The following is a 27,717-nucleotide window of genomic DNA, read 5'->3' on the forward strand; positions in this document are numbered from 1 at the left end:
CCTGATTGCTTGCAGCCAACCCCACCAACCGCCACCACCAGGGCAGGTAATTCAGTTTAGCTTAAACAAGCTCCCTCACCCTCAGGGAGAAAAGAACACATAAGATGTTCCAGTTAAACTACCATTTCCCTGAAGATCCCAATGGAGATAGCCTTGGGAATAGCAGTGTTCCTAGCCCACGTGTGGTGGCCATCATTAAGGAAGCAATTCCTGTGGAGATGTGGGCTAGCAACTGCTTTTGTGGGCCTTGGAGGCACAGATATGAAGATTCAGAAAAACAAGTTCTTGACATCAAGTCCTTAGCACAATCAAAATGATATGGCATCAGAATGGACATAGTTTTATCAGTGAATGTGGCATTATTAAAGAAGAGGTATTATAATCTGTTTTTTAACTACACCCTGGGGACCAGGGTACCTTTTCATCTGACATACTAATGAAACCTCCTATATGTGTTGTCTCCTCCATTGGAATGTGAGCTCCTTGACAGCAGAGACTATCTTTTCTATAACATCCCCAGTACTTAGCAAAATGCTTTGCACATAGTAAGTGTTTAATAAATGTTTTTTCATTCATTCATTCATTCATTCTCTTATCAACTTTAGGTAGTGGGCTCCCCAACAGATTATGATTCACAAGTCTATCTTTAAACCTTACTAAATGGTCTCCAAGTTGACTACTACTTCTACATGATCTTTTATGTTGGTTTAGGGGGTTCCTATTGAGGAAAGCAGCGTAACTGGTAACCAAGTCTTCATCTCTCCTTGTTCAATGACTTAAACTCCTTATAATGCCATATATAAAATGATTTCTTTCTCCTTATCATTCCTCCTTACCTCCCATTCCCAACTATCTCCCCTACCCCTCTAAAGGATTATAAGAACTAGGGGAAATCCAAAAGTAGCTTTTATTCTGAGTCTATTTGAGTACCTTTGTCTATTAAAAATATCAAAGCAAAATGTCTGTGAAGAACAAAACTTGATAAGATTCATCTTCAGTAATTTAGTGGTCAGCTGTCTGAAATTCACTTACCATGAAAAAAGGAAGGTTCATCGTCAATGGGTTAGCCTTTTGTTGAAAAATTCTTTAGCTGTGGTACCCCATGAAATGAAGAAATATTCAAAATGACCTCAAGCCTGGTGTACACAGTGATAATGTTGGAGTGGTAGAAAAGGAGGTAGAAAATGCTAAAAATACAGTCTTTAGATAGTCTAGAAACATGAATTTTTGGTACTCTAAATGTGAGATCTTTGTATACAGTCATTGAGTTGGTATGCTGTTGGAAGAAATGAACCATCTTAATATGTTTTCCCTATCAATAAATTCAGAAGATATGAAGACCTTGTAGCTGCATGGAAAGGTGGGACAGTTTCTGTTCTGAGAAACCAATGAAGAAATTGGCAGTATTGATTTTATTGTGTACTGAAAGGCAACATGAAACATCTTTTCATAATACTACTGGACATTTTGCCTTGCATTGTTCATGGTGAGACCCCCATGAAGATAATTGCAGGTTACGTATGCATAATGACAAAATGACATATGCAAAACCAAGTACGTGATGAATGCCTGTTGTCTGGATTATGATATGCAGCTGGATTGGTAGTCCATTGAATTAGTTCTTAAATTAATTCTTATATCTTGGATAACACTGCTGATTGACAGAGTAGGAGGAAGAGAATGGGCTGAATTACATTTTGAAAATTTCAGACTCTCTCTGAAATACCAATATCAACAACAGCAACCACAACCAAACCAACCATATTCTCCTGGTGATGATATATAGCTGTGAGTTATGTGGCATAACAACCTTGTAGGAATATGAATTACAGGTTAGAAAGTAATGGAGATAAACAATGATGCTACTTCTTTGTAACTTCTAAAAGAACTATTTAAATGATAGAGTTCATTGACTCTTGAGTCTATTTTATTCTGGTAAGGTATGAGTGAAATGGTACAATAAAAAACCTTGCTTTGGTGATCTGTTTTTTATAATGTGTGCTACTGGACTATTTCTGTTTTCTCAGTCTGTGAATTGCTTTGATAGTAATGATATCCACTCAATGCAGTAAAATGGTGCAATCTCTCATGGGCATTTCTTTGGCTTTGATACTCAGGGGAGCCTGCCCCTCTATTATAATTCAGTGCAGCCAACTGCACCTATACCCTTTGTCTGACTTGATACAGCATCCTAGGACTTGGAAATGCATCCTCTTTGTTCAGTCAGATTGGGCTCTAAGCTGGCTCTTCTCAGGGATTATAGGAAGGATATTTACTGTCTTTATGGTGTGTGAAAAACAAATTGACTAAGTGAGAATTGTTTCTGAGAGGATTGTTGACAAAAGAATCTTAAAAGTTTTTTTAACCTTTTCACTCTCATATTCTTTTTAAAAGCACTAGCATCCTGGCTTATTTCAAAAATAGTGTTAAATTAAATTTGCTTGCTTTGTGTTGTAATTTCCAGTAAAACTCTCCTGGTTTAGATCACTGATCATAGAAATATGTCATAATAAAAGATTTAACAACACCAGTTCATTATTTATATTGCTAAAAGAGTTTTCATTATGTGAACTTCAATAATAGTCCCTTGGATTAAATAGTTGGGTTGCAGATTCCCATTCAGCTGAGTGGGTAAAAGCCACAAGTAGGGCTTAGAGGAGACTAGGATTTTGCTGTTAGAAATCCCACTAGAGAAATTTTAGCTTTCATGGTTTAGTAGCATAATGTAATGTTTCTCAAATTGTACTGCAAGGAATCCTAAAATACTGCAAGTTTTTTTTTAAAATTAATTTAGGCTGTTAATTAATAGGCATTAAGATATTCATTTTGAGGTATTTTGGTATGAGTTTTGCCAAAGTTTATTTAAACTGAAGTGTCCTACCACTGTGGGAAAGTTTGAGAACCACTGGCACAGGGCATCCATTTTGGATTAACAAAGGATGCACATATTCTTCCGTTGCATTCCTTGAAGAGACAAGAACTACTAAATGGAAACATCTATAACATCAATTTGAGACAGATGATGAATAGATTAGAACCTTAAAACATGGGAGAATGGAATAATTCTTGCAATGCAGTTCATAAAATCCCTCTCTTCCTTCAGGACACAACTGAAACATGATCTTTTTATATGAAGTATTTATGTGAAGTCTTTCCTGAGAGCCCTAATGGGCTTCCTAACTATGCTAGAATGGGAATAACCCAAAGACTCAGTGAATAGAGTGCTAGACTCAGAGTCAGGAAGACCTGAGTTCAAATTTGGCCACAGACACTTACTAGCCGTTTGACCCTGGCCAAGTCACTTAACTTGTTTACCTCAGTTTGCTTATCTGTAAATTGGGGATAATAATAGCACCTACCTCCTAGGGTTGTTGTGAGGATCAAATGAGATAATAATTATAGAATGCTTAGTACGGTGCCTGGCAGTAGTAAGCACTATGTAAATGTTAGCTATTGTTGTTGTTGTTGTTATTATTATTACTACCCTGTATCTATTTTATATGTATTACACATATCTTTATTATATATATTTTGCCTTACTCGATAGGCTGTAGGTACCTTTGAGAACTGGGCTTATTACCTTCTTTTTTTTTTTTTTTTTTTTTTGGTGAGGCAATTGGGGTTAAGTGACTTGCTCAGAGTCACACAGCTAATGAGTGTTATGTGTCTGAGGTTGGATTTGAACTTAGGTCCTCTTGAATCCAGGGCCGATGCAGTATCCACTGCACCACCTAGCTGCCCCTGCTTGTTTATACCTTTATGAACTGGCACATAGTGGATCCCCACAAATGCTTCTTGATGGATGATAGTTGTGTCTGCATTCTTCTGTGTATAAAAGATCTGCATGTTACGTAAACAACACGTTTATGTATATATTACTTATGTGTACGATTATGTTTTATCTTAAAAGGGGCTGAAAGGTCTGATCAGGAGAAACAAGAACTGGAGAAACAGATCTCAGAGCTGAAAGCCAAGCTGAACCACAATGTCATGATGTCTGAGGTACAGGAATTGAAGCGATGCATTGAGAGAAAAGACAAGGAAAGAGCACAGTTAGAAGAACAAACAGAGGTGACTTTGATATTTTAAATTTAATCCCTGAAACCACAATGTGTTCAGCGAAATTGTCTGATGGACTTAAAAAAATTAGGAAATCGGGATCTTTTTCTCAGTGAAGGTAACCCACAAAAATCTCTTCTTTCTCAGTTATTTCATAGCTGAGCAGCCTTTTCTTTCTTCTTTTCCCAACTTAAATGTTCCTCTTCCAGTAGCAATTACTTTTGACTTTGAAGATCTAAGTGATCCCCTTCATTGAGAAACTAAAGGTGTGCCAATACAATGTTGACTTCTGGGAGAGTATGTATGTTGGAATGTGGTAGTTCTCTGAACTTATTTGCAATAGATCACAATAAAACTCCAGATTGAAAGGTGCTTCTCAAATCCATCAGGTTCAAATAGTTTCCACTTGGAAAGAAGATTTTAGTCTGAAGGAAAAAAAATGCTAAAGTCATCCTTTCAGAATAATTTCCCACCTGTCAATCTTGTGTTGGCACACACCTAGTTTCTCAATGAAAGGAGTCGCTTAGATCTTCAGCGTGAAAAGTAATTGCTACAGGGATAGGAACGTTTAAGTTAGGAAAAGTTTAGAAGTTTTAAGCTACTTACACTTAATAACTTAAAGCTATTAAAGCCAAATTACACTAACTGTTGTTATTATATTAATCATATACTATGATATATAATATAATTATATAATAATTATGTTAGTTATTAAATATATTAATACAATCTTTTATTATTAATTATTAACTATATATTAATCTTTTATTGCTAGGATAGACATAATAATTATAAAAAAGTGTTAAAATCAGAATAAGAAAAGATAAATTGGAAAGAAACAACTTCATTTCTATTTCAGTTGAATAATTAGGATAGATCAAATGTTGATGTCCTATTCCAGGGGTGGGGAACCTGCAGCCTCAAGGCCACATGTGGCCTTCTAGGTCCTTGGGTATGACCTTTTGACTGAGTCCAAGTTTTACAGAGCAAATCTTTTTATTAAGGGGATTTATTAAGGAGATTTATTCTGTGAAGTTTAGATTCAGTCAAAAGGCCACGCTTGAGGACCTAGAGGGCCACAAGTGGCCTCTAGGACACAGGTTCCCCACCACTGTATTCAGAGAAGCATCCATCTAGCTTAGTATATATTTTTGACAATAAAATTGTCCATTGTAATTTTATTGAGATGCCATACTGAGGGATTTCAAAATTGAAAACGAACAGTTGGATATCTTGGGACTTACTAAGTATTGAAAGCAGTTAATTTATGCAACTGGAAAGAAGTATTTTTGTTATCATCCTTAGAGTTTGCATTTTTCTGCTGTGTTGTCAAGGAATTATAAAAAATATCTTTTGGATTGTGTTTATGAGTCATTCTAAAGATATGAAATATTTACGTTCCTTACATAATATATTCCACTGTATTTAATAAATAGTTTATTAGAAATAGTGGTAGATACAAAGCATTTTAAATTATCTTGGCAGGTTTTTTTGTGGCCTTTTGTGTAGCTAAGAAAAGTAATATGTTGTAAAGATGTAGTTATTTTTCCTGAAATAAAAATTTTGTAAAAAGTGTGTTAGTAACCGTCAAGGGTGGACACATTCCTTTGCCTGCTGTCCAGGACCAGGTGCAGCTTTTCCTTCTGCTTGTGGAATAAGCTATAAAAGCATTCTTGAGCTGTCTATTATTTGATTTTTCACTTCGTAATTATGCTTCCTGATTGCCTTCTTATTTACTGACCCTGGATTTTTCCTTTGCCTCTTTCTTAATTATCCTTTGATATTCAGGGATAGGAAGAAGTGTTGGAGTCATGATGGGAGATTTTGGTTTGGGGTAATGAATGTTGAACTCTAATGGTTTTCTTTTATTATATATCACATATTATAGTAATTACATGTATTATACATGTGTATATACATATATGTATATGTATGCATATTGTATATATTATTATATATCAGACAGAGAGACTCTAATATTGACTTAGGTACTTTTCCCGCATATTTTTCATTGAGCTTATAATTCTTTTCAAGGGTCTTCCTCTTTGTAGAAGATGAAAAATGAACTTTTCTGTGGCATTTGGGAAGTACATCATTCTTTTTTTCCTGTAAGATTTTATTAACTCCTTTTCGTTTCTTCTTAACTCCTTTTAGTTAGAATTTGTTGGTAATCCTTGACTTTATTAGATTTATTTCAAGTTCATTGAGGGCTTTGATTAGGTTTTACCTAATTTGCAGACATTGTGAAGTTCCTTTAGATAGCTTTGTGCCCACGCTGTTAAACTCTCACATTTTAGTTTAAAAGGAAAAGCTTAAAAAAAAAAAGCACCTGGGATTGTTATCTCCTTTTTTTTTTTGTACACCCTAATTTTTAAATAGTACAAACAACATGACAGATAGGGGTCATGAAGTGGACAAACTACTGTTTTCTTATTCTTGAAAGCTGCGTAATTTTTAATGCATTCTAAGATCTCACTAGCTTTTTGTTTTTCTGCCTCAGCAACCTGTCATATATATCTTAGCATAGGGCCTGGCATGAGTAGGCATTAAAAAAATTCTAACTGATTTGATCCTTGTATTACAAACAAAACAGCTCATTGCTAATGGTATATGATTAGTACATATTTGAATGATTATTGGAGGAGTTAATAGAGATTCATTCATTTGAGAAATATATGTTGAATATTGTATATGTTGGTTTTTTATTTTTTTATTAATTTATTTTAATTTATCAACAATCACTTCCATAAGCTTTCGAGTTTTAAATTTTTCTCTCCTTCCCTCCCTGCTCCCTCCCCAAGACAGCATGCAATCTGATATAGGCTATACATATACATTCCTATTAAGCATATTTTCACATTAGTGATGTTGTAAGGATAAATTAGAACCAATAGGAGGAACCACCAGAAAGAGGAAACAAAACAAAACAGAAGAAGAAAATAGCAAATAGTATGCTTCGATCTGCATTCAAACTCCATAGTTCTTTCTTTGGATGTAGATAGCATTTTCTGTCATGAGACCTTTGGAGATGTCTTAGATCCTTGCATTGCTGAGAAGGACTAAGTCTATCAATGTTAGTCATCACACAACACGGCTGTTACTGTGTACAGTGTTCTCCTGGTTCTGTTCACTTCACTCAGCATCAGTCCATACAAGTCTGTCTTCAGGTTGTTCTGAAGAATGATGCCTGCTCATCATTTCTTATAGCACAATAGTGTTCCATTACATTCATATACCGCAACTTGTTCAGCCATTCGCCAATTGATGAGCGTTCTTTCAATTTCCAATTCTTTGCCACCACAAAAAGAGCTGCTATAAATATTTTTGTACATGTGGGTCCTTTTCCCATTTGTATGATCTCTTTGGGATACAGCACTAGAAGTATTATTGTTGAGTCAAAGGGTATGCACATTTTTATAGCCCCTTGGGCGTAGTTCCAGAGTATTGTATATATTGTACCTATGCTAGATACTGTGAGTGAAAGGTGGGTTTTGTTAAAATCACATGGATTTCTAGAAAGCTTGTACACTTTTAAAAAGGACCTTTAGGGGCAGCTAGATGGTGCAGTGGATAGAGCACCAGCCCTGGAGTCAGGAGGACCTGAGTTCAAATTTGGCTTCAGACACTTGATACTTAGTAGCTGTGTGACCCTGGGCAAATCACTTAACCCCAATCAACTCGGGGTTAAGTAAGTTTAAAAAAAAAAGGACCTTTACTCAGTTACTAATTGTAGTAGTTTTGGTTAGCCTGAAATACATAATAAAATATGAACAATCATTTCACACTAATGAAGACTATGAAAGTTAAAGTGGAACTTACTTTTGAGTTTGCATAATTTACCTTTGGAAATTTATCTAAGACCTTAAATCAGTAACTGTGCCAAACATACCAAATACCTCAATTCCCTTATTCTAAACTCAAGTTGAACATCATTAACCTTGATAGGCTATTTGTATTCCAAAGAATTCCAGGCATCCTTGATCAATGATTCTATTCTGATTTAATCTCTTCTGACTTCTTACATCCATTTAATCAGCCTTCCTGAAATAAACTGATATTTGACTTTTAGGTTCATTGAAGAATCTTAAAGGAATATGGGCCATGCTAACCAATAATTAAATGACATAATTATTCACCAATAGAAAGTTATTATTCACTTTCCAGAAGCTGGTACTAAAAAATTGGAGAGTCACAGGGAAAAGAAATAATACATAACAACTGAAGACTCAGGTGATTAATGCAGTGAAAGCATTTGGGCAAGGTTTTTGCCACTACTTTTTCTTTAATGCAGAAGCAATTTTTTTCTTTGTACTGTCTTTTATTTTGTAATCTGATGTATCAGCTGCTTTATCTTATACCACATTTAAATTTATGTTGTGTTCGGGCACAAAAGAATCATTTTGTTTGGATGTTAGGGTAATGATTCTATAAAAAAGAACATACATGTATAAATATGTGAATATATGTATGTACCTATATAAATATTTCATTTCAAAAAAAGAGTTTCCCAGTGGATTTTAGTTAAACATTTTTGCAGAAACCTAGCATTGAACATCAGTACAAACAACCAAACTTGCTTAGCGACTTATATTTACAGTCTAAGTAGTCAGTGTCAAGGTAGAATGTGTTTTGTATTATTATAATATTATTGTAGTAATAAAACTTTTTTAGTCCCTCTGATCTTCCATTAAACTGAAATAAAACTTGGTAGAAAACAGTATTCAGAGCCACATCTATTGTCAAAGCATTTTACATCTTGAATTTAAATGTATCTTAAAATCATTAGCTGATGAAGGAAGAAGTAAGAAAGACAATATCTGCCATGATACAAATGAAACCTATACAAAAAGCAGCCAACTTTAATTAATTAACAATAACCAATTTTACTTACCTTTTACCAGCAAAGAAACCTGTCAGATACAAATCACTGTTAGTTGGTTGTGCTTAACTATTTTTCTTCGTTATATGGGATAATTAATTTTTGTATGGAGATAGGGAGATAAAGGGTAGAAAATGAATATGAGGAATGATTGATATGAAGTAATTAAAAGCAAAAGGTAGCAATAAAATTTAAAAGCAAAGTCTATTCAGAGACCCTGATTATTTTAGTTGCAAAGGCCTATTATGCTCTCTTTTTCTTTGAAAGACACACAAAACAAGTTAACTGCTATTTTATTTAAGTACATGTTTTTAAATCTACCAATAACTTAGTAATTTTTAGAAGACAATAAGATTAAAAACTATCAATAGTAATGCATAGATAGATGCTAAAACAGATGAGATCTGGCTGCTTCACTGTCTTTAATGTTGGAGAAAATCTGTTATGTTTAGCTCCTTGCCCCAATTTCTTCATCTGTAAGACTGATGACAGGAATTCTATGAAAATGAAAACAGTCAAAATTAAGAAATACTTCTATTGGTTAGTCGACTTCATCAGCCTAATTCTTGGACCCAGAGGTTGGGGAGGGGTCCTCTTCTGTGATTCTATATACTGAGATAGCAGAAAGAGGAGCTGGACTGAGTATTTTTGTTTTGTTTTTAATTTGATCCTAAATTTTAATGAAGCTTTTGCTCTTTATTGGTCAATAAAGAGAGGCAATTTACTAAGCACCTGAAGGCAAATAAGCAATCATCTCTTCAATTTTCCTTCCCATTTTCCCACTGATTTCTAAGTTCAGGATTATTTCTATTCTATGTTCCTTACTGATACATATAAAATTGACTTTTTTCTTTCTTACCTATTTCTTTAATTTTCTGAGGATTATTTGCTCTTTAGTAAAACAATGGAGTATTTGTACTTCTTTAGTTTTTAAATAAAGTTTCTATAAAGATGAAATTTAACTGGGAGGATTATTATTGAAGGACTTCCTAGGAGAAAAAAAAACATGCCATGAAACAAGATATTGATTTTTCAGTATATAAGTAAATGATAATTACTTATTTCTTGGCTACCAAAGATATCATTAAAAGAAGAGAAGTAGTTTTTGGAATAAGCAGAATTTAATTGTTCATGCATTATTTTGACAGACTTTATAGGTAACTTATCTTTAGAGTGACTTTAGTCTGATAGCATATCATCTTAAGTAGGAAAATAAATTGTTTCTCTGTGTTTGTTTTTAGGCAGCTTTCCATTCCTGCATAAAAAGAAATGAGATTTTATATAATATAGTTAATGGGTCCATTCCCCAACTAAACAATTGACATGTGATTTCTTCTGTGTAGGAAACTCCCTGTACCTATCCCACTACTGTGACTTATGATAAAGGCCTAGGGAGTTACCTGAGGTGCATAAAAGTTGTGTCTTGTTCAGAATCACATAGCCCAGGATTAAAAACCTGAACCTCTTGACTCTAATCCGAGCATTCCATCCTCTTTGCTCCAAACTTTTTTGGTCACATGCTTTTATTAGTAAACAATATTTTACCATATATGTTAATATATATTTATTTAAATATATATAAAATTTATAAATTATATAGTTTATTACTGTATGAATGTATTGTTTACAATATCAAACATGTCAAAACAATGAAAAAGGATGCAATCAAGATGAAATGAACATTTTAAAATAATTTTTATTTTATTCATTGTACAAAACCCCTTTTTGCTCTCACTAAAATAATATTAATATTTTTTAGTGTTTCATTATTTTTGTAAAAAATTCATTTTAGGAAGGGCAGCTAGGTGATGCAGTGAATAGAGCTCTGGCCTTGGAGTCAGAAGGACCTGAGTTCAAATCCAGCCTCAGACACTTAACACTTACTAGCTGTGTGACCTTGGGCAAGTCACTTAACCCTAATTGCCTCCCCCACCAAAAAATTTTATTTTAACCCTTTGTTAAACCAAGAAATTTGAAAGTCTGGTTCTAAATTTAGTTTATTTTGATACTTGATTTTCATGGCTGTCAGAGCTAAAATGACAGCTCCCAAAGCTACTTAGAACTAGATGAAAGAAATTAACTTGTGGATGCACTTACTAAATCATGATCCTCTTGTTAACCATGTATGGGGTGTGTGTGTGTGTGTGTGTGTGTGTGTGTGTGTGTGTGTGTGTAGTGTGGATAACCTTCTACAAAATATTCCTTACTTTGGACCCTGTAGATCCCAGTGGAGCAATTGAATTTAATAACTTGGTTTGATAATCCTGAGAATACAAACTAATTTGAGGGGGGGAAGATTCCCTTCTTTTTTTTTTAATTTTTAGGCAGTTGGGGTTAAGTGACTTGCCCAGGGTCACATAGCTAGTAAGTGTCAATTGTTTGGTCTGAGGCCGGATTTGAAGTCAGGTCCTCCTGACTTCAGGGCCGGTGCTCTATCCACTGCGCCACCTAGCTGCCCCAAGACTCCCTTCTTGACACCTGCTGGGAAAACTGGAAAACAGTCTGGCATAAATCTCTTTTAGAGTAGCATCTTGTACTATATACCACAAGAATCTTGAGATTGAAATGTAGCATTAATATAAAAGGTAACGTCCTTGGAAAAAAATAGAAGAGAATGCAGTGAGGTACCTTTCACAGTTATGGCAAAGGGGAATATTTTTAACCAAATAAGGGATAGAAGATATCATGAAAGGTAAAATAGACAATTTCAGTTATGTCAAATTGAAAAGCCTTTAAATGAACAAAACTAATGCAGCTGTAATAAGGGAAAGCTCTCAGTGAAAAAAAAATTGTGCCAAATACCACTGATGAGGATTTAGCCATAACATATATTTATTCATCATAGTAAAACTTAGCCTTTCTATACCTGTGCTGCTTTTGAGATTGAGTATATTAAAGCGTATTCTCTGTCTTTTGATATAATGATGTGGTTTTGGTTATTTTTATTTTTGGTATGATTAGTTTTGTTAATCTGTTGCCTAATGTTGAGCTTAATGTTTTATCCTTTGAATAAGTTCAGTGTGATCATAGGGAGTGATGAGGGTGGGGGGGAAGAGAAGGATATGATGATAATAGTATGTGTCTCATTTTCTCTACTCTATCTCTCCCCAATTTAGTTATTGGGAACATATTTGTCTCAAAAGAAGTTTAGTCATTTTTTTCTGAATTATTCAAAATAATTTTTTTCAATCCTGTTGATTCCTAGATTTATTCTTCAATTTAATTATCAATTTTTCCTCAATATTGTTGATTCTTTTTTTTTTTTTTTGCTTTTCCCATAGATATTTTTGGTCCAAGGATATCATTTTACAGTTTCTCTACTTGCTACACTTCTTTTTGTGTTGTTTAACTGCTTCAGAGTCCTGATTTTATTCCTTTAATACACTAATTATCCAATTTATTTTTTTGGTCTTCTATTCCATCCACTGATGCTTCAGTTTGAGTTTCTGGAGGAATTTTTATTATTTAAGTCTTTTCTGACATAGAAGTTCCTTATTGAATTTCAAGTTTTCTTTGATTTATTACTAATTTTTCTATTCAGACTAGGAATACTGAAAATATTATAGGGTTGAGCTGATGTTTCTGGATTTTGTGCCAGTTGGAATTTCTCACTTATGGATGGAGGAGTTGTCTTGTTGGTAGAAAAAGAAAAGCATGGAGTCCTCTGAGCTTTTTGGGAAACAGAGAAAGAGGAGAATTTTCCTGATGGAGGGAGGACTAGGAATTCCCAACTCTGGGAAAATGATATTAGCCCCTGGAAACTCTTTGTACTGTAGGGTTGGGCTGCAAATTTTTTCCCAACCCATTGCTTTTCCAATGTGGGGCTAGGATGCAGGAAGGCTCATTCTTTTGCCCTTGACTAAAGAAAAAGTGGTTGGCCTGAGCCAGGTAAGGGCAGTTCAGGGAGCTTTCAAGCCCTGTGGATTAATTGGGGATTAAGGAAGTGTGGAACCTTAAGTCTAAGAATCCTCATCAGCCTTGGTTGAAATAGGTAAGGAGTATTGGGGTGAAGTTGGTGTCCTGATCCTGGTCTTGATTTTTGATGAGACTACTCAAATTATATTTTTAATTCCTGTCCCTCCATTATTTTTTATGAAATAGGACATTAATATATATTTTTAAAAATTTTGAACTTAAGAAACACCAAAAAACACCCACACATTTCCATATACAATGTAGAATAAGAGAAGAGGGTTATACTTGAAACTGTCAATCTTTATTATATAAAGCTTATTTTTCTTTTCAGTATATAATAAACTCAACATATAAATTTCAGAGTTATCTTGTTTGTGTTTCCTTCTGGCTTTCCTTTTCTACTTTTTTTTTTTTTGGTGGAGGAACTACAAACAGATTCTGCTAACAGATAATGAATTCTGTTTTAGACATGTTGACACGTCCAGTGGTTAATTGGTGATGCAAAGGAGAGACTGGAGATAGATGAATTATTTTGGGAGTCATCTTCACTGAGATGATTGAACTCATAGAAATTGGTGAAATTGTGGAGTTAGAGATTTGAGTGAGAAAAGAGATGACTGCCCAGTACAGAACTTTGGGCAACAGCAAAATAAAGGTTAAGACCTTTTATTTCAAGTGAGATATGTGAAGAACAAGATGACCAACTTTGCTGGACTGTATAGTGCAGGAAGTGGTTTATTATAAAATGAGGATGGAAAGAACAAGTGGGGTTAGGTTATGAAGAGATTTAGATGCCAGAGGAGTTTATATTTGACCTCAGAGGTAATAGGGAGTCACTGGTGTTTACTGAATAAATGACTGACATAGTCAGATCTACTTTTAAGAAAAATCACTTTGGCAGTTATGTAAAATAAGCAATTTTTATGAAGGCTTTGAGTTCAAGGAATTTTGAAACAGGAATATTGATCAGTTTTTCCAACCCTTTTTTGTTTGTATATTTGGTTGCTAAGATTTCTTTCTAAATCAATGTTTTTATGGTGTCCCAGCATCTGAATAAGGGAAAGAAAAAGGAGAAAACATGTACAAGGCTTATCTGTCCAAATGAGAGTGTTCCAAATCTGTGAGTGGATTGTGATAGAGCTTTGGTATTTTTGTATAGGAAGGCCCAATTTCTGAAATATGTTAGGAATACTCCCTCCTTTTTGGACGTTACAGGATGGAGGTTAGTGGGAAGCAGTATACTTCTGCTTGCAGATGAGAGCTTTAGGATCTTGAATGAAGTAAAATATTTGAGGGCAATGAAATTAGGATATTATAGTATTTCCCAGTCTACTCAAGGTTGTCTAACACAGGTAATTTGGAGGATTTTCTTTATGATCTAGGTGCTTTAGTATTATGTTTTGTAGACACATAAGCAGTTATAATTGGGAAGTAGGCGGAGAGCATCTTGGCTGACTTTAGGAAACAAAAGACATCAAAAAACAATTAAAATTACGTAAATATGCAGGAGAGGAGTTAATATAAACATGAATTTTCTCAAGGAATTCTGGCCAGTGCCAGGAAGATGGCTTTGGGTTGTTTTCTTAAGTCAGTATGAAAGACCTCTGATGGAGGTGCTTAGAACTTTTCCCCTTGGGATCCTACGTTTGAATGCTAAATCATATTTTATAGGGAAGGAGGAAATAAACTTCTGATACAAAAAATCCTTTCATGGGAAAAAAAGGCCCCAACTTTGAATATTATGATGTACAATATTGTGTATGAATTAGATATCTTATAGCAAGCAATATCATTTCATTTGCATTCCCCAGAGTAAAAATGGTGCTTCTGGTTACAAATTCTAAGAAGCAAACATATCTTTATACACATCAAAATAAATGTCATAAACACCACAAAACAGACACTATGAAATGAATTTTGGTAGTTATAATTTAGTATGCCCTACAGCATTATTCAGAGGATATTGGAGAGGGGAGAGATGTGGGCCAGGGAGAATCTAACAGTATTCTCAGTGTTGCACATGTGTAGTCTCTCATCTCTAAAAAGAAGAGAGAGAAGTAGACTTTCTTGGTAGGCTTAGTTTGATCATTATAATCATAATATTCACTTTCATTTTGTTGTTTGTGTTCTTTCCATTTCCATTTCCATTTTCATTTTAGTCATTTTATTGTTTTTCTAATTTAGCTTACTTCACTTTGCATCAATTCATAATTTGACTTCCCCTGAATCACTGTATTCTTCATATTTATCATCTCTTATAGCACAATAGTATTCCATTACATTCGTATACTACCATTTGTTTCTCTGTTCCCCATTCAATGGGCATCTGCTTTGCTTCTGGTCTATCCTACCACAAAAGTTACGGCTATAAATATTATGGTTTCTGTAGGACCTGTCTTTCTGTCTTTTGAATTTTTGGGATATATGTCTTGCAAGGGGATCCCCGGGTCAAAGTATATGGGCTTTTTAGTCCCTGTCTCAGCGATTGTGTTGGGCTAGTATATTTCAAAGAACGCTTCCATTTGTTTGGTGATCTTCATTTCCTTCAATTATATGATCCTGATTTCTTTTCTCCGATTTATGTCCCACATAGTCAGGTGAAGGGTAACACATACAGTATTTTCCTCTGAGATGTCATTTCCACTCATTTTACTAAAATATTATTGTTTAAACCTAGCTCCCCTGTCAGTTTATTCTAATAATAACATAACAACAATTCTCTGCTAACTCTCATTCCCCACTTCGTGGTTTTTGAGTTATATTATCTTCAATAGTTGACAGAGGCAACCCTCCCCTATTTGGAGGAATACTAGGCACACTTTAAAGCCAATGCCCATGGCAACCTCCCTCAGGCCTTCAAGTAGGATCAAAAAAAATGGATAGGCCCTTTTCGGGTCTCCTTCATGTTGAGGTGGATTGTAAGCCATATAATGAGTTCAGCTGGTCAGATGATTTAGGAGTAGGTGTGCTGGGGGAAAGGAGTAGTTTTTTTTTTTCTTCCCTGGGCCTTTGATATCATCATTGAAGGAAACTCCTTTTATAAGTATAGATCAACACCTTAGTTTTCTAAAGCACTGAGAGACGGATTTATAGTGTCTGTGGCCTTAGTTACTCTAGTATTAGAGCCCTGAAAAATTAAGTGACTTGTTCAGGATCTCACTGCCAGTATGTGTTAGAGACAGGACTGGTATTCAGGTCTTCCTGACCCTAAAAACTGGCTTTGTATCTATTATACCAGTCTATGAATGGATGGCCTCTTTTAAAAGCTCCTAGGGACATTACAGCTTTGAACACAGTGGCTTATAATTGAAATTTACATATAGCAGCTCCTAGTATATGAATAATGAAGTTCTTTCATTTCCATCAAAAATAGCTTACCAACCAACCTCATCTGGTCAGAACAACTTTGGACATTGGATAGTTCCAGATTCTCTCATTGTGTTTATCAGAGTTAAATATCAAAGTTGAAGGAAAAGTGCCATTGTAAGAAATTAAGAGAATATAAAAAGTGTTTGAAATTCTCATGCAACAGTCCTGTTTTCCCTGGTGAGAAGCTGAAGCATAAGTGTTAATTGTATGTCCCTTCTTGTTTTAAGTTTTAACACAGAGAAGAAATGTGTATTTAAACTATCTGTAATAGTGAGCATAACATTTATGAAAAGGAAGTTATTTTATTTCTTCAAAAAAGAGACGAATATGTTTAATTAATGGAACATTATTTTCTGTACTTTTGCTTATGTTCAATATAAATTTTCATTAAGAAATGTAAGGAGACTGTACTTGTATGAACCAGATATGTTCTCCCAGGATTTGTGTAGAAATAATAATTTGTAATGACTGAGAGAGGCTATAGAGCTCATTATTTGGGACATATATCCTTTGTGTGTTTCCTGGAGGCAGCAAATGGAGGGTGATAGATACATGTATAATCAAAACCAGTGCAGTAGAAAAGTTAAAAGGTTATACGTTAAAGGAACAATTTCCGTGGAATGGTAAACATAATGACTTCTGATGTTTTTTCAGACTGCTTTGTACCATGTTAAGAGTTTGAATCCATCTTATTTATTTACAGTTTATTTAATACTTAATATTTATTTACAGTTTATTTAATATTTAATAATTAGTTAATTTAATATTTAATAAATATTTAATAATTTTATTTATTTAATGTCTTGCTTTGAATGAAAAGAATTTGGGTTTGCTTAAGACATCTATCCTAGCACATTTTATTTATATATTTTATTCTGAATTAAACCTAAGGATTTTAAAGCTGTTGAATGTATCATTATACTTCCAGTTACCTCAAAGTCCTTCTTATATCTTCTCTTTCTTCCCTTCTACATAGCCAATCAGTTGTTGAGCCTTTTTGATTTTACTTCCCTAATACCTTTCTCTCTATTCAGAGGGCCTGTTCAGGACATCATTATCTCCTGTACTATTCTATCATTCTTATTACTTCAAGTCGCTCTGTTCTCTAGTCTATCCTACAGATAGCCGCCAAATTAATATTCCTAAAACACAATTCTGACCATGTCATTCCTGTGCTCATAATTTTTCAGTAGCTCCTTGTTACCTCTAGGATGAAATATAAACTCAGCTTGGCATTTTATGTCCCTCACTTTTTGTTTCCCATCTACCTTTCAGGGCTTATTTCATGTTACTTATTTTCACTCGTTCTGTTCTAGCCACATTGGCCAACTAGTTCTTCTCTGTCCTTGACATCTCATCCACTCTCTCTGTGCCCTTGCAGAGACTGGAATTGATTCCTGCCTCACTTTTAAAATCCTTTGTTTCTTAAACTCAGCTTACATGCCACTTCCTATGAAAACGTTTCCTGTTTCCCACTGTTGTTAGGTTTCCCTTCCCAAATTATTTTGCATATATTATCCCTTTACATTTTGTTTTCTGCATTCTCTCCCTCCATTCTCTGACTTAGCAGAATGGGAGTTCTTTGGTGAAGGGACTGTTTTTCATTTTAGTCTTTCTGTCTCCAGTACCTAGTTCATAGTGGATATTTAAGAAATATTTGTGGAATTCAATTGAGCTGAAGAAAGGGGAATTTACATGTAATATCAATTATTTTTATTTGTATATGAGACTCAGATTTCTAGACTCTTGTTTTTGTTGATTTTTGCCTCATAAAAAAGGCTTTCCATGGAAAGAAAAGCCTTGTCTTTGACTGGCTTTGAAGGATGTGCTAGATTTTATTCTATCAATAATATACAGAATATATCTATTAATTGAGTCTTGAGGTTCTGTCAAGTGTATTCTTCCCATTGTAGAGCTGAGATTGTGAGAATTTCTTTAAAGGTATCTCACCTGAAATAAGTTTTTTTTTTACTTGGGAAAAGCAAGTTGATTTTATTTAATTTTTTTTTTTATAAATGCTTCTTTCCATCTTCCTTGCTTTTGTGCCTACAATGTCCCATCTCTGCCTCTTGAAATTTAACTTCCTTACTGTTTTCTATCTCTCTATCTATCCTGATAAATTTTTATAGGTCATACGACTCAACACACTCACAAACCCAACAAAATATAATCCTTGAAAACAGTTTAGCAAAACTAGCTAAAAGAGAGAAAAAGGTTGATAGTACAAGACACCTTCTGTTTTTGTTTTTTGATGTTTGTTAGCAGAAAGGAAAGGCGGGTTTATTCTTTAACTTTAATGATTTTGTAGCAGTATTTTCAATTATATTTGACTTTAGTCTTTTTTTTTTGGTCATTTAATGCTACTTTAAGCTTTTATTCTTATTAAACTGTTACTTTTCCTGAGTATAAAGAAGTGATTTCAGGTAAAATTCCTTTAAAGCAATTCCCACGATTTCATTTCTACAGTGGGAAGAATATACTTGAGAGAACCTTGAAACTCAATTAATAGAGGTGTTGTGTGTATTGATGCAAGAGAAGGCTGGGAGGTCAAAGGCAAATCTCTTTCTATTGGTACACCTGTTTTAAAAAAATAGGATTATTGTTCTTAGTATATATATATATGTACATATATATGTATATGTATTTTGTTTTGTTTTTCTTCATACAGTCTCCTTGTATCTTTCTGAATTCTTCATAATTGTCATTCCTTATCGTTCTCATTTTACCTCAAAAAATATCATTGATATTCCTTTGTTTTTACATCATTGCCAGTTACTAATGACTTCATTTCCCTTCATAGCCTTCCCTTGTAATAAAGTAGTACAGTTGAACAAAATAAATCAGTGTATTGACTCTGACAAAGTATGCCTCATTACACACCTATGCTTGTCAATCTTCCGAAGTCACTATCTTTGCCGTCTTTCAAGGCAGACCACAAATGACAACTCCTCTTTGAAACTTTCCTGGATTCCTAAGCCAGAAATGAATTCTCTTAGAAACCTGTTCATACATCTCCATTGTGCCTTCTACATTGTGTTTTTAAAGTGTGTTTTTATACATTTTTGTAGATTGTGAGCTCCTTGAAAGCAAGTACTATTTTTTTTTTTTTTTGCCTTTTGTTGTATAAAAGCTAAAGGACAATTTTAGCATGATCTCCTGAATCACTCTTCTGGTTGATTCTCTGAGTCATTCCCTATACCTAGCAGGGCTTGAGGCCTTTCATTTGTCTTTTGTGACATATTCAATCCCCACCTTATGAGAAACAATAAAGTGAAAAGAAAAGAAATGAAACATAGGTATAATTAAGCAGCAGTGAATGAAAAAAAAAGGAACAAATTTCAAATGGGAGGTCAGAGAGAGGATTGCCTATACCATTTTCTGAAGGACTGAACAATAAACAAGAGCTTTCAATATGCCTAAATTGGCCCTTATCAAGATAAGATACATTGATTTTTATTGCTTAAATTGAATTCTGATTGAAAAAGAACCAGCTTAAAAGATGTCTTACTGCTTAACAATGCATGATCTCTGGTTGCTTTTTGTTTTCTCCTGAAGGTCACATTACTGATTTTATTTTATCCCAATTAAGATGTCACGTTTCATTGTCATATTCCAAGTGGTACCAGGAACTACACCAGAGCTTTTACAATTATTCTGTAGGTCTTTCTTTTTGCCTCTTGTATTTCCTCTATCCATTCAAGTCACATATTTTAAAACAAAAAACCCAAAAATTTTAGAAAAAAAAAAACCTTCAAAATGTCACCTGATTAATCATGTTCTCAGCTGAAGACAATAAGAAAGATACTTCTTCTTGTAATTCTTCAATAGTATGTCCATTCAGCTGTATACATTACTATTGGGCCTATGGTGGAATGGTAGTTTATTGTAGTGGAAGGATCTCTTGATTTAGGATCAGAATATTTAGACTTTATTCCTGGTTCTAACTTCTTAATGGTTGAATGACTTTTGGTAAACCATTTAGCCACTCTGATCCCCAATTTCTTCATCTGTAAAATAGGGATATTAATACTTATACTATCTACTTTGGAGATGTATTGTAATGATGATGATAGCTGACATTTATGTACTGTTTCATGGTTTTCAAAATGCCTTATCCATCCCATGCCATCTTAAATGTGACCTTACTTCCCTCTGAGTTTGATTTTTTTTTTTATTAAAGGGGCCTTTCCTTGACTCACTTCTTAAACAGGCCTAATCACTGAATGGGCATTGCTTCAGTCAAAGTGAGAACTCAGAAAGACCTTAGCTTAAAAAGGCCAAGGTCTCCCACTACATCCTGGGCCATCTCTACTTGTCCTGATGTCTATCTGGCCACTGGACATTGACTCTGAGGAGAAAGTGAGGCTGGTGACTTTGCACAGCCTTTCCTCACTTAAATCCAATTAACTTGCAAGTCATGGCATCATCTTCTTGATGTCATGGTTCTTTTTGAGAATGAAGAGCAAGCCACAACCACACCACAATCTTAAATGTATTCTTCTAAACATGATATTTTCCATACATACACAAGTCAAAATTATACAAGATTCCTTGATGAAATTAAAACAGGGAGATGTTTGCTTGCCAAAAATATTTGCCACCATCGTGGAAGGTATCCAGTTTAGACAGTGAAGGTTTCCAGATGTTCTAATTTGCAGATCATCCAAGTTATGTAAAACCCCTAATAGCTTGAAAGAGTCTAATTTAACTGCCAATCAGGAAAAACCAAGTGGAATAATAATAATGATAATAATTGGCATTTACATAGCACTTTTAAGGTTTGGTAAGCATTTTACGTATATTATCTTATTTGATCATCACAACAACCCTGTGAGGTAGGTGCTGTTATTACACCCTATTTTACAGATGAGTAAAGTGAGACTTGAGAGAGGTCCAGTGCCTTGCCCAGGGTCACATAGCTTTAAGTATCTGAGATGGGATTTGTATTCCCTTCTTTCTGATTCCATGTTTAGTTTTCTGTTCAGACTATGATGTGCATTTAAATGGACAGCTTATAGAGCTTATAAATCTTGGTATTTATCTTTGAAAGTCACTGAAATTGGACACCAAACTGGGTTTATTTGAACAAGGGAGAGGAAAGCAGGTTGGACTGTTTTTGGGAGACTTTAGCGATTTTAATGACCCCAAACTTCTCATTGAAACAAAGGCCTCATTTTAACATGAATGTTCTTCTGGAATTGTTGTATTTCTGAGAGTCATGGAAAGTTGTGATTTTTGAAGAATTGAAATTGAATTTCAAATTTAAATTAACCCAAAAGCTAACAGAGAGTTGTGTGACGGATGTGTTATTCTTTTTTTTTTTTTTATGATGACCTTCTGAGTCACTTCAGCTTAGTTTATAGAGCAAAGTTTTTCTTCAGTCTTTACCTGTGAGTTTTCCCTCATGTATCACTAACAAGAAGGAAAACTTACATTGGTAAAGACTGAAGAAAAAGTTGTTTTCCCTCATGTATCATTAACAAGGGACAGCCAGATGACGCAGTGGATAGGACACTGGCCTTGGAATCAGGAAGAATCATCTTCCTGAGTTCAAATCTAGCCTCAGACACTAGCTGTGTGACCCTGGGCAAGTACTTAACCCTGTTTGCCTCAGTTTCCTCATTTGTAAAATGAACTAGGGAAGGAAATGGCAAACCGCTCCAGTATCTTTGCTAAGAAAACCCCAAATGGGGTTATGAAGAGTCGGACAGGATTGAAAATGACTGAACAACAACAATCACAAATGAGGAAATTTTTTTGTTATCTAGTCTAGCTATGTGATCTATAGCAGAAAATGTAATTATCTATACTATAAAGTAGTTATCTATACTATAACTTTATAAAAAATCTGCACAAATAGTCTGGGCGTTAGTTGATACAGTAAATTGTTCTCATTTCACTGTTACCTACTTTATTTTGGTAAAGAAATTATATAAAGACTGCTAGATGGTAAAGTTCATCCAAGACAGAAAACATTTGGAACAAAAGCTAGGTAGTCATTTATGATTCTTATTACAGAACCCCACAAAATGTTGAATGTCTTATTAAATATTAGTACTGGTTTTTTAGCTCTCATTTTAAATTTCCCCATCTTGACAACTGTTATTCAATTTTCTATTTGCTTGATCATCTCTTCTAGGCTCACATTAGTTTAGCAAACCCACTTAATACAACCTTGATGCTTAGAAAACGGATCTTCAGGGCATTACTTTTTAATTCTTGGCACCATTAAAATCCAAAATGTTATTTTAATCATGAGGGAAATTATGTTAAGGATATTTTTCTAAGAAATCTTAAATGAGAGCTAAAATGACATAGACTTGAGACTTCTGGCCCTGATATTTGACAGGGCAACCCAGAAAATGTTGACTATCATGTCACCTCTCAGAGGCCCCTTTCAATGTAGATGATATTTGTTATATACTTTATTATATGTCATTGTTTTACAACGTATTTTTATATTTATGGTATCTTTTTTATTTTAATATGGTTGTGTAATTTTTTTCCCTCATATTTAAATAAAAAATGCTGTAGAAAAAGAGTATGCTAACTTCATTCTTAACTTTCCAATTCTTTGCAAATACTAAAGATTTTAGTCATGATTTAATAATGATCTTATTTGCAAAAGTGACTCTTAACTGGGATAAAAAAAAGAAACAACCTAAGAATATGAAGAAAATACTTATTCTATTCTCCTATAATGAGAATAATAGTCTAAATGTATTTGAATACATTTATTTATTAAATCTTATTAAATTTATTAAAATATCCATACTATTAAAAACTAACAATTTGTATACTTCAGGTTGGTATCTCAAGTTTTAACCTCATAGCAATTTAATTTTAAATCACAAAAGTTATAAACAAGTTTCAAAACGAGCATTTTAATGGACCTTGATTATAATGATGCTATTGTAATTATCTGTCACTTTATAGTTTTAAAGATTTTAGTTTAATTTTAGTGGAAAATGATGTTTACCCAGTAAGTTAATAAAGTAGTTCTTTGTCAATTTGACAAACTTTATAACACTGAGATGAATTCACTTGGGTAAAGTTCAAGGTTCTTTAGTCACCCAGTTTTTTTTTTTTTTGTTTGTTTATTCAAGCCCCATTTGGAGCCATATGCATTTCAGTTTTTTCCTCTTAAGTATAATAAAGAACTTAGATAATCACTCCCATAAAATAACTATCATTGTAAATATAGTACTTGTAAAATACACTGAGAACAGTTAGAAAGCTTTATATTATTTAAAGTGACTGACAGAGATCCTGAACAGGTGTAATTTCTATTTCTTAATTTTAAGGAATCTATTTTTACATGATGATATGCTGAAAACTCTTATTAATAAATGACTTTTTAATTACTAGGCTTTAGCATCTGACCTAGAGAAGAGGGAGAGACAGCAAGTGCGGATGTTGGAACAACTTACAGAGATTCAGAAACGATATGAAGTATGTGAGAGTGAACTGACACATGCTAATTCTCAAGTCAGAGAGTTGGTCCAGCAAGCAGAGGAGTCCACCAAGGAAGCAGAGAGATATCTCAGTGAATTCCAGCGGTCAGAGGCCTTGAGGCAGGAGTTGGAGAAGAAGAAAGAAGAGTTGAGAACAAAGGCTCAGGAATCTATCAGACAGTGGAAGCTGAAATATAAGGCTTTAGAACGAGACTTGGAGAAACAGAACGAGGCAGTTCTGCATCTTACAGAAAAGAACCATCAGGTAAAAGGAAATCTCTCTTTTTTAAGCTTAAAATTTTATTGCTATATTTTATTCTTATATTACCTTCTTTTACTCAATACATCTCTTCCTTTCCCCTCCTAGACAATTCAAATTCTTATAGAAAGGAACAACAAAAAATAGTTTGACAAAAGTAACCAGTGATTCAGCCAAATCAAACAATATATGCAATTTTCATAGTCTCCAACCTCTTCAAGGAAAAGAAAGCATTTTGTTCTTATATCTCTCATTTGAGGCTAAGTTTTGGTCATTATAATTTCACAGTATTCAGTTTTGATTTTGTTGTTATTGTTCTTTCCATTTACATTTTTCTTCTAGTTCTGCTTGCTTCACTTTGCATCAGTTCATATATCTTCCTTTATTCTTCTATAGTCTTCATCGTCATTATTCTTTTCAGTACCATAATTTATTTAACCAGAGGATGAATCCCTAGGGAGAAATTTTTCTCTTTCCTTTGATTTATTAATCATTAATCATTTTATGCCTTTTAACAACTTGATATTAACTTACTTTGCAGTTACTTTAAAAATATTTATCCCTCATTCAACTTTAAAACCCAAAACTCAAATGAAAAAAAAAATCCCTAACTCCTGTTGAATATGATCTGAAATTTTCCTCATAGATTTAAAGATGGTTAAATTGTATTTTAGAGGTTCTTAATGTGAGCAGTCTGTGAATTTGTTTTTTTAATTTAAAAAAATTGATAACTGTTAGTTTCCTTTGTAGTCCTCCATATTTTATTTTTTACATTTAAAAATATCCTAAAAAGGGTTCTATGGGCTTCACCATGCTTCTGAAGGGATCCATGATGCAAAAAAAGTTTAAGAAGCTCTGTTTTATATACTTCTGTATTATCCTTCACAAGTTGGTTGAAAAAAATATTTTTAACTATAGTGTTTACTTCTGAGCCTATTCCTGGCAGCAATTACTGTGGCTTGAATAAAATGTGTATATGACATTCACAATCTGGCTGATGGGCCAACAGTGTCAGATGATAAACCTCCTTAAAAGTTTTAATGCCATTTTTACAGTATGTTAAGAAAGAGTTATTATTTAATATATGTACCTCACATAGTTTTTTTCCTCTTATAAAATCATTTATTTCACATCTATTTTATGCTAGTTTTTTTCTCTCACAATTACATATTTTGAGTGAATTGAGCCCAGATGTTTAGCACAAAGACAAGAAAATAGTGATTGATTTTCATCCAGATTTAATATTTTACTTAGCCTTTGGACTTCCTTGTCATTTATGTCAAGAACTCTGTTCCAAAAGAATGATCAATTATCTGAATTTGTTTTAGATTAAGACAAATTCCATTTGAAACTATATTTATGGGATTAAATGCTAATTAAAAAAACTGATAGGTGTTTCTTACTAGTATGAACTTTCATGGAATAGTCAACAAAATATTCATTAGATGTTGAAGGGGTTTATATTTTTTATAAAAATTTACCAGACAGGGTGAAAGTGAAAAATGTAGTGATTTGGCATACGTCATGAGATGCTTAAATGCTTGATGAATTCAGTACACATTTGGACAGTGGTTTTCCCCATGTTCTTATCGGCTTCTGTGAGTCCTCTTCCAAGATGTTCAAGTGAATTTAAGGAATTATAGTGTAAACAAAATAGGGCTTCAGGGATATGGGTCCATCTTGAGAATTCTACTGTGGATATGACCTAAAAGTAGCTTTAGGTCAGGGAAGGGAAAGTTGAACCCAGAGCCCTCTAGGCATTTTAGATGTTGGAGGTAGTTTTGAAAGGAATATTCTCACCAATCCAAATGCCTATTTTTTTAAAAATTAAAACTATAAATATGACTAATCTTCTTATACTATTGATGTAATTTTTATAGTTCAATTTTGCAAATGATATAGCAAAGAAGTAGTTAAACAAGTATCAGACATGGGGAGTGCCACAATTATCAGAGTAAGTCATACAATTTTTCCTTGTAAAGACTTAAGAGTTTTTATAATAAGAGGGAGTTAGAATGATAGGCAATCAGAAATAAAGAAATAGAAGGATATACTTAAAAGCAATTTTAGTGTTCAGTATATGTATCTATCTATGCATTTATGTGATTTTGATGAGCTTTTTTAAAGTACTTTCCTGCTTCACCAGATCTTTTCTTGAAAAAAAAAAAAGAAACCCACAAAACATTTGAGTTAGTTTGTTTCTCCACCATCCTTTCTTCCCATCCTCTAAAAACTTAGAACCAGTACTTCTAAAATCACCGTCTCAGAGTATCATTGAAGGCATATATTGCAAAGAGAAAGTTAGTGGATACACAAATATCATGAATTGAATACCATTTTGGGGTCTTTTAATGTAGCTGAGTTACAAATCCTGAAACTAGAAGTTTTATGAAGGTGAAATGGACACAACTTTTGCAAAAGAATTGCAATTGTTGCTGCCATAATACTGGTCCTTTTTTATTTTTACATGCCATTTCTAATTGCTTGATGTAATTTCTGTTTTAAATTTTCATTTAAGAGCATACAACATTGGAAGACTCTTGGTCTTTTTTTCTTCTCTGATTCATTTCTCAAGCTTCGCCTTTTTCCAAATGATTTTTCAACTTGTAATAAGCTCGACAGGTCATTGTGAAAAGTATTCCCTATTAAGCTGTCTATCTTTATGGAAGAAATGGCAAAAATTAGTAGCATATTTCCTTTAAACCGTGTTTGCATACTAGAAGTTAGACATTTAGATTATTTATTGGGGGGGGGAACTTAACAAAAATACACAAATATAAATTGTGCAGCTTAAAACACTATAGATACAATCATTCCAGCCATAGATAAACTATGATATTCATTATCTGGATTTTGTTTTTTATATAGTGTTTAAAGTCTTTGTATGTGCCTTGCAAAAAATAAAGGATAAAATTTTAAATTTAAAGTCTGATTGGACCTCCCACTTATCTAAGCATTTCAAAACATATGCAAAGTTCTATTTGAATTTAGATTATGGGAAAGCTCACATAGCTGTATTTTTTTCTGCTGAATTGATAAAACAATTGACTTGCCAATGTATTAAGCCTTTTGCTTGACTGTATTTGACTTCATAAATCATAGAATTTAAGTACTTTGCACTCCTCATCTCAACTCTTTTTTATTAAAATGAAATCTGAATAGCTTATACTTCTGCTACACCTGGAGGAAATGTTATATTCTGTCAGTAAAGTACATTTTTCTTTTTTGGTCAAAAGTAACTTTTAATGATTTATTTTTTCTTTATACATAACCACTTCATCTGCTCCAAATTCCGGATGAAATCTTCCTTTTGACAAAGAAAAACAATTTAACACAATTGTCTGATACAGAGACAATGTTTGACAATGTTTTTTCCTTCAGGTCCTCTGCCTCTCAGTATGAGGAAGGAGATACTTTTCATTATCTCTTTTCTAGACCCTTCATTAGTTTTTGCAGCACTCAGAGTTCAGCTACTTTTTGGTGATCCTTGTGTATATTATTCATTTCTCCTTATTTCACTCCCCATCAGTTTATTAAAATCTTTTGGTGTTTCTTTGAAATCTTCATATGGATAGCTTTTTAATGAATAATAGTATTCCATCACATGACTAATCCAGAGGTTTTTCATCTATTCCTCAGCCAATGGACACCCACTCTGTTTCCACTTGCTATCTTAAAAAAAACTTCCTTGAATATTTTGGTAAAATTGAAAATTTGTTTTGCTATTTAACTTTTTTAGGTTATACATCCATTGGTGGGATTTTTGGATTAAAGTGTATGGA

General features: G+C 33.6%; 1 protein-coding gene across 6 annotated transcripts in view; it reads left to right on the forward strand.

Moving 5' to 3' along the window:
• Positions 1–27,717, forward strand: part of CEP128 (centrosomal protein 128) — a 237,913-nt gene that overhangs the window by 118,559 nt on the left and 91,637 nt on the right. For all 6 annotated transcript variants that reach the window (XM_027844950.1, XM_027844953.1, XM_027844949.1 and 3 more), the window contains 2 exons: positions 3,911–4,071; positions 23,591–23,941. In XM_027844950.1, coding sequence (XP_027700751.1) covers positions 3,911–4,071; positions 23,591–23,941 — 512 coding nt within the window. The remainder of the gene's footprint in view (positions 1–3,910; positions 4,072–23,590; positions 23,942–27,717) is intronic.

This window comes from Vombatus ursinus, unplaced genomic scaffold (genome assembly GCF_900497805.2).
Source record: "Vombatus ursinus unplaced genomic scaffold, bare-nosed wombat genome assembly UNPS02014945.1, whole genome shotgun sequence".
Lineage (NCBI taxonomy): Eukaryota > Metazoa > Chordata > Mammalia > Diprotodontia > Vombatidae > Vombatus > Vombatus ursinus.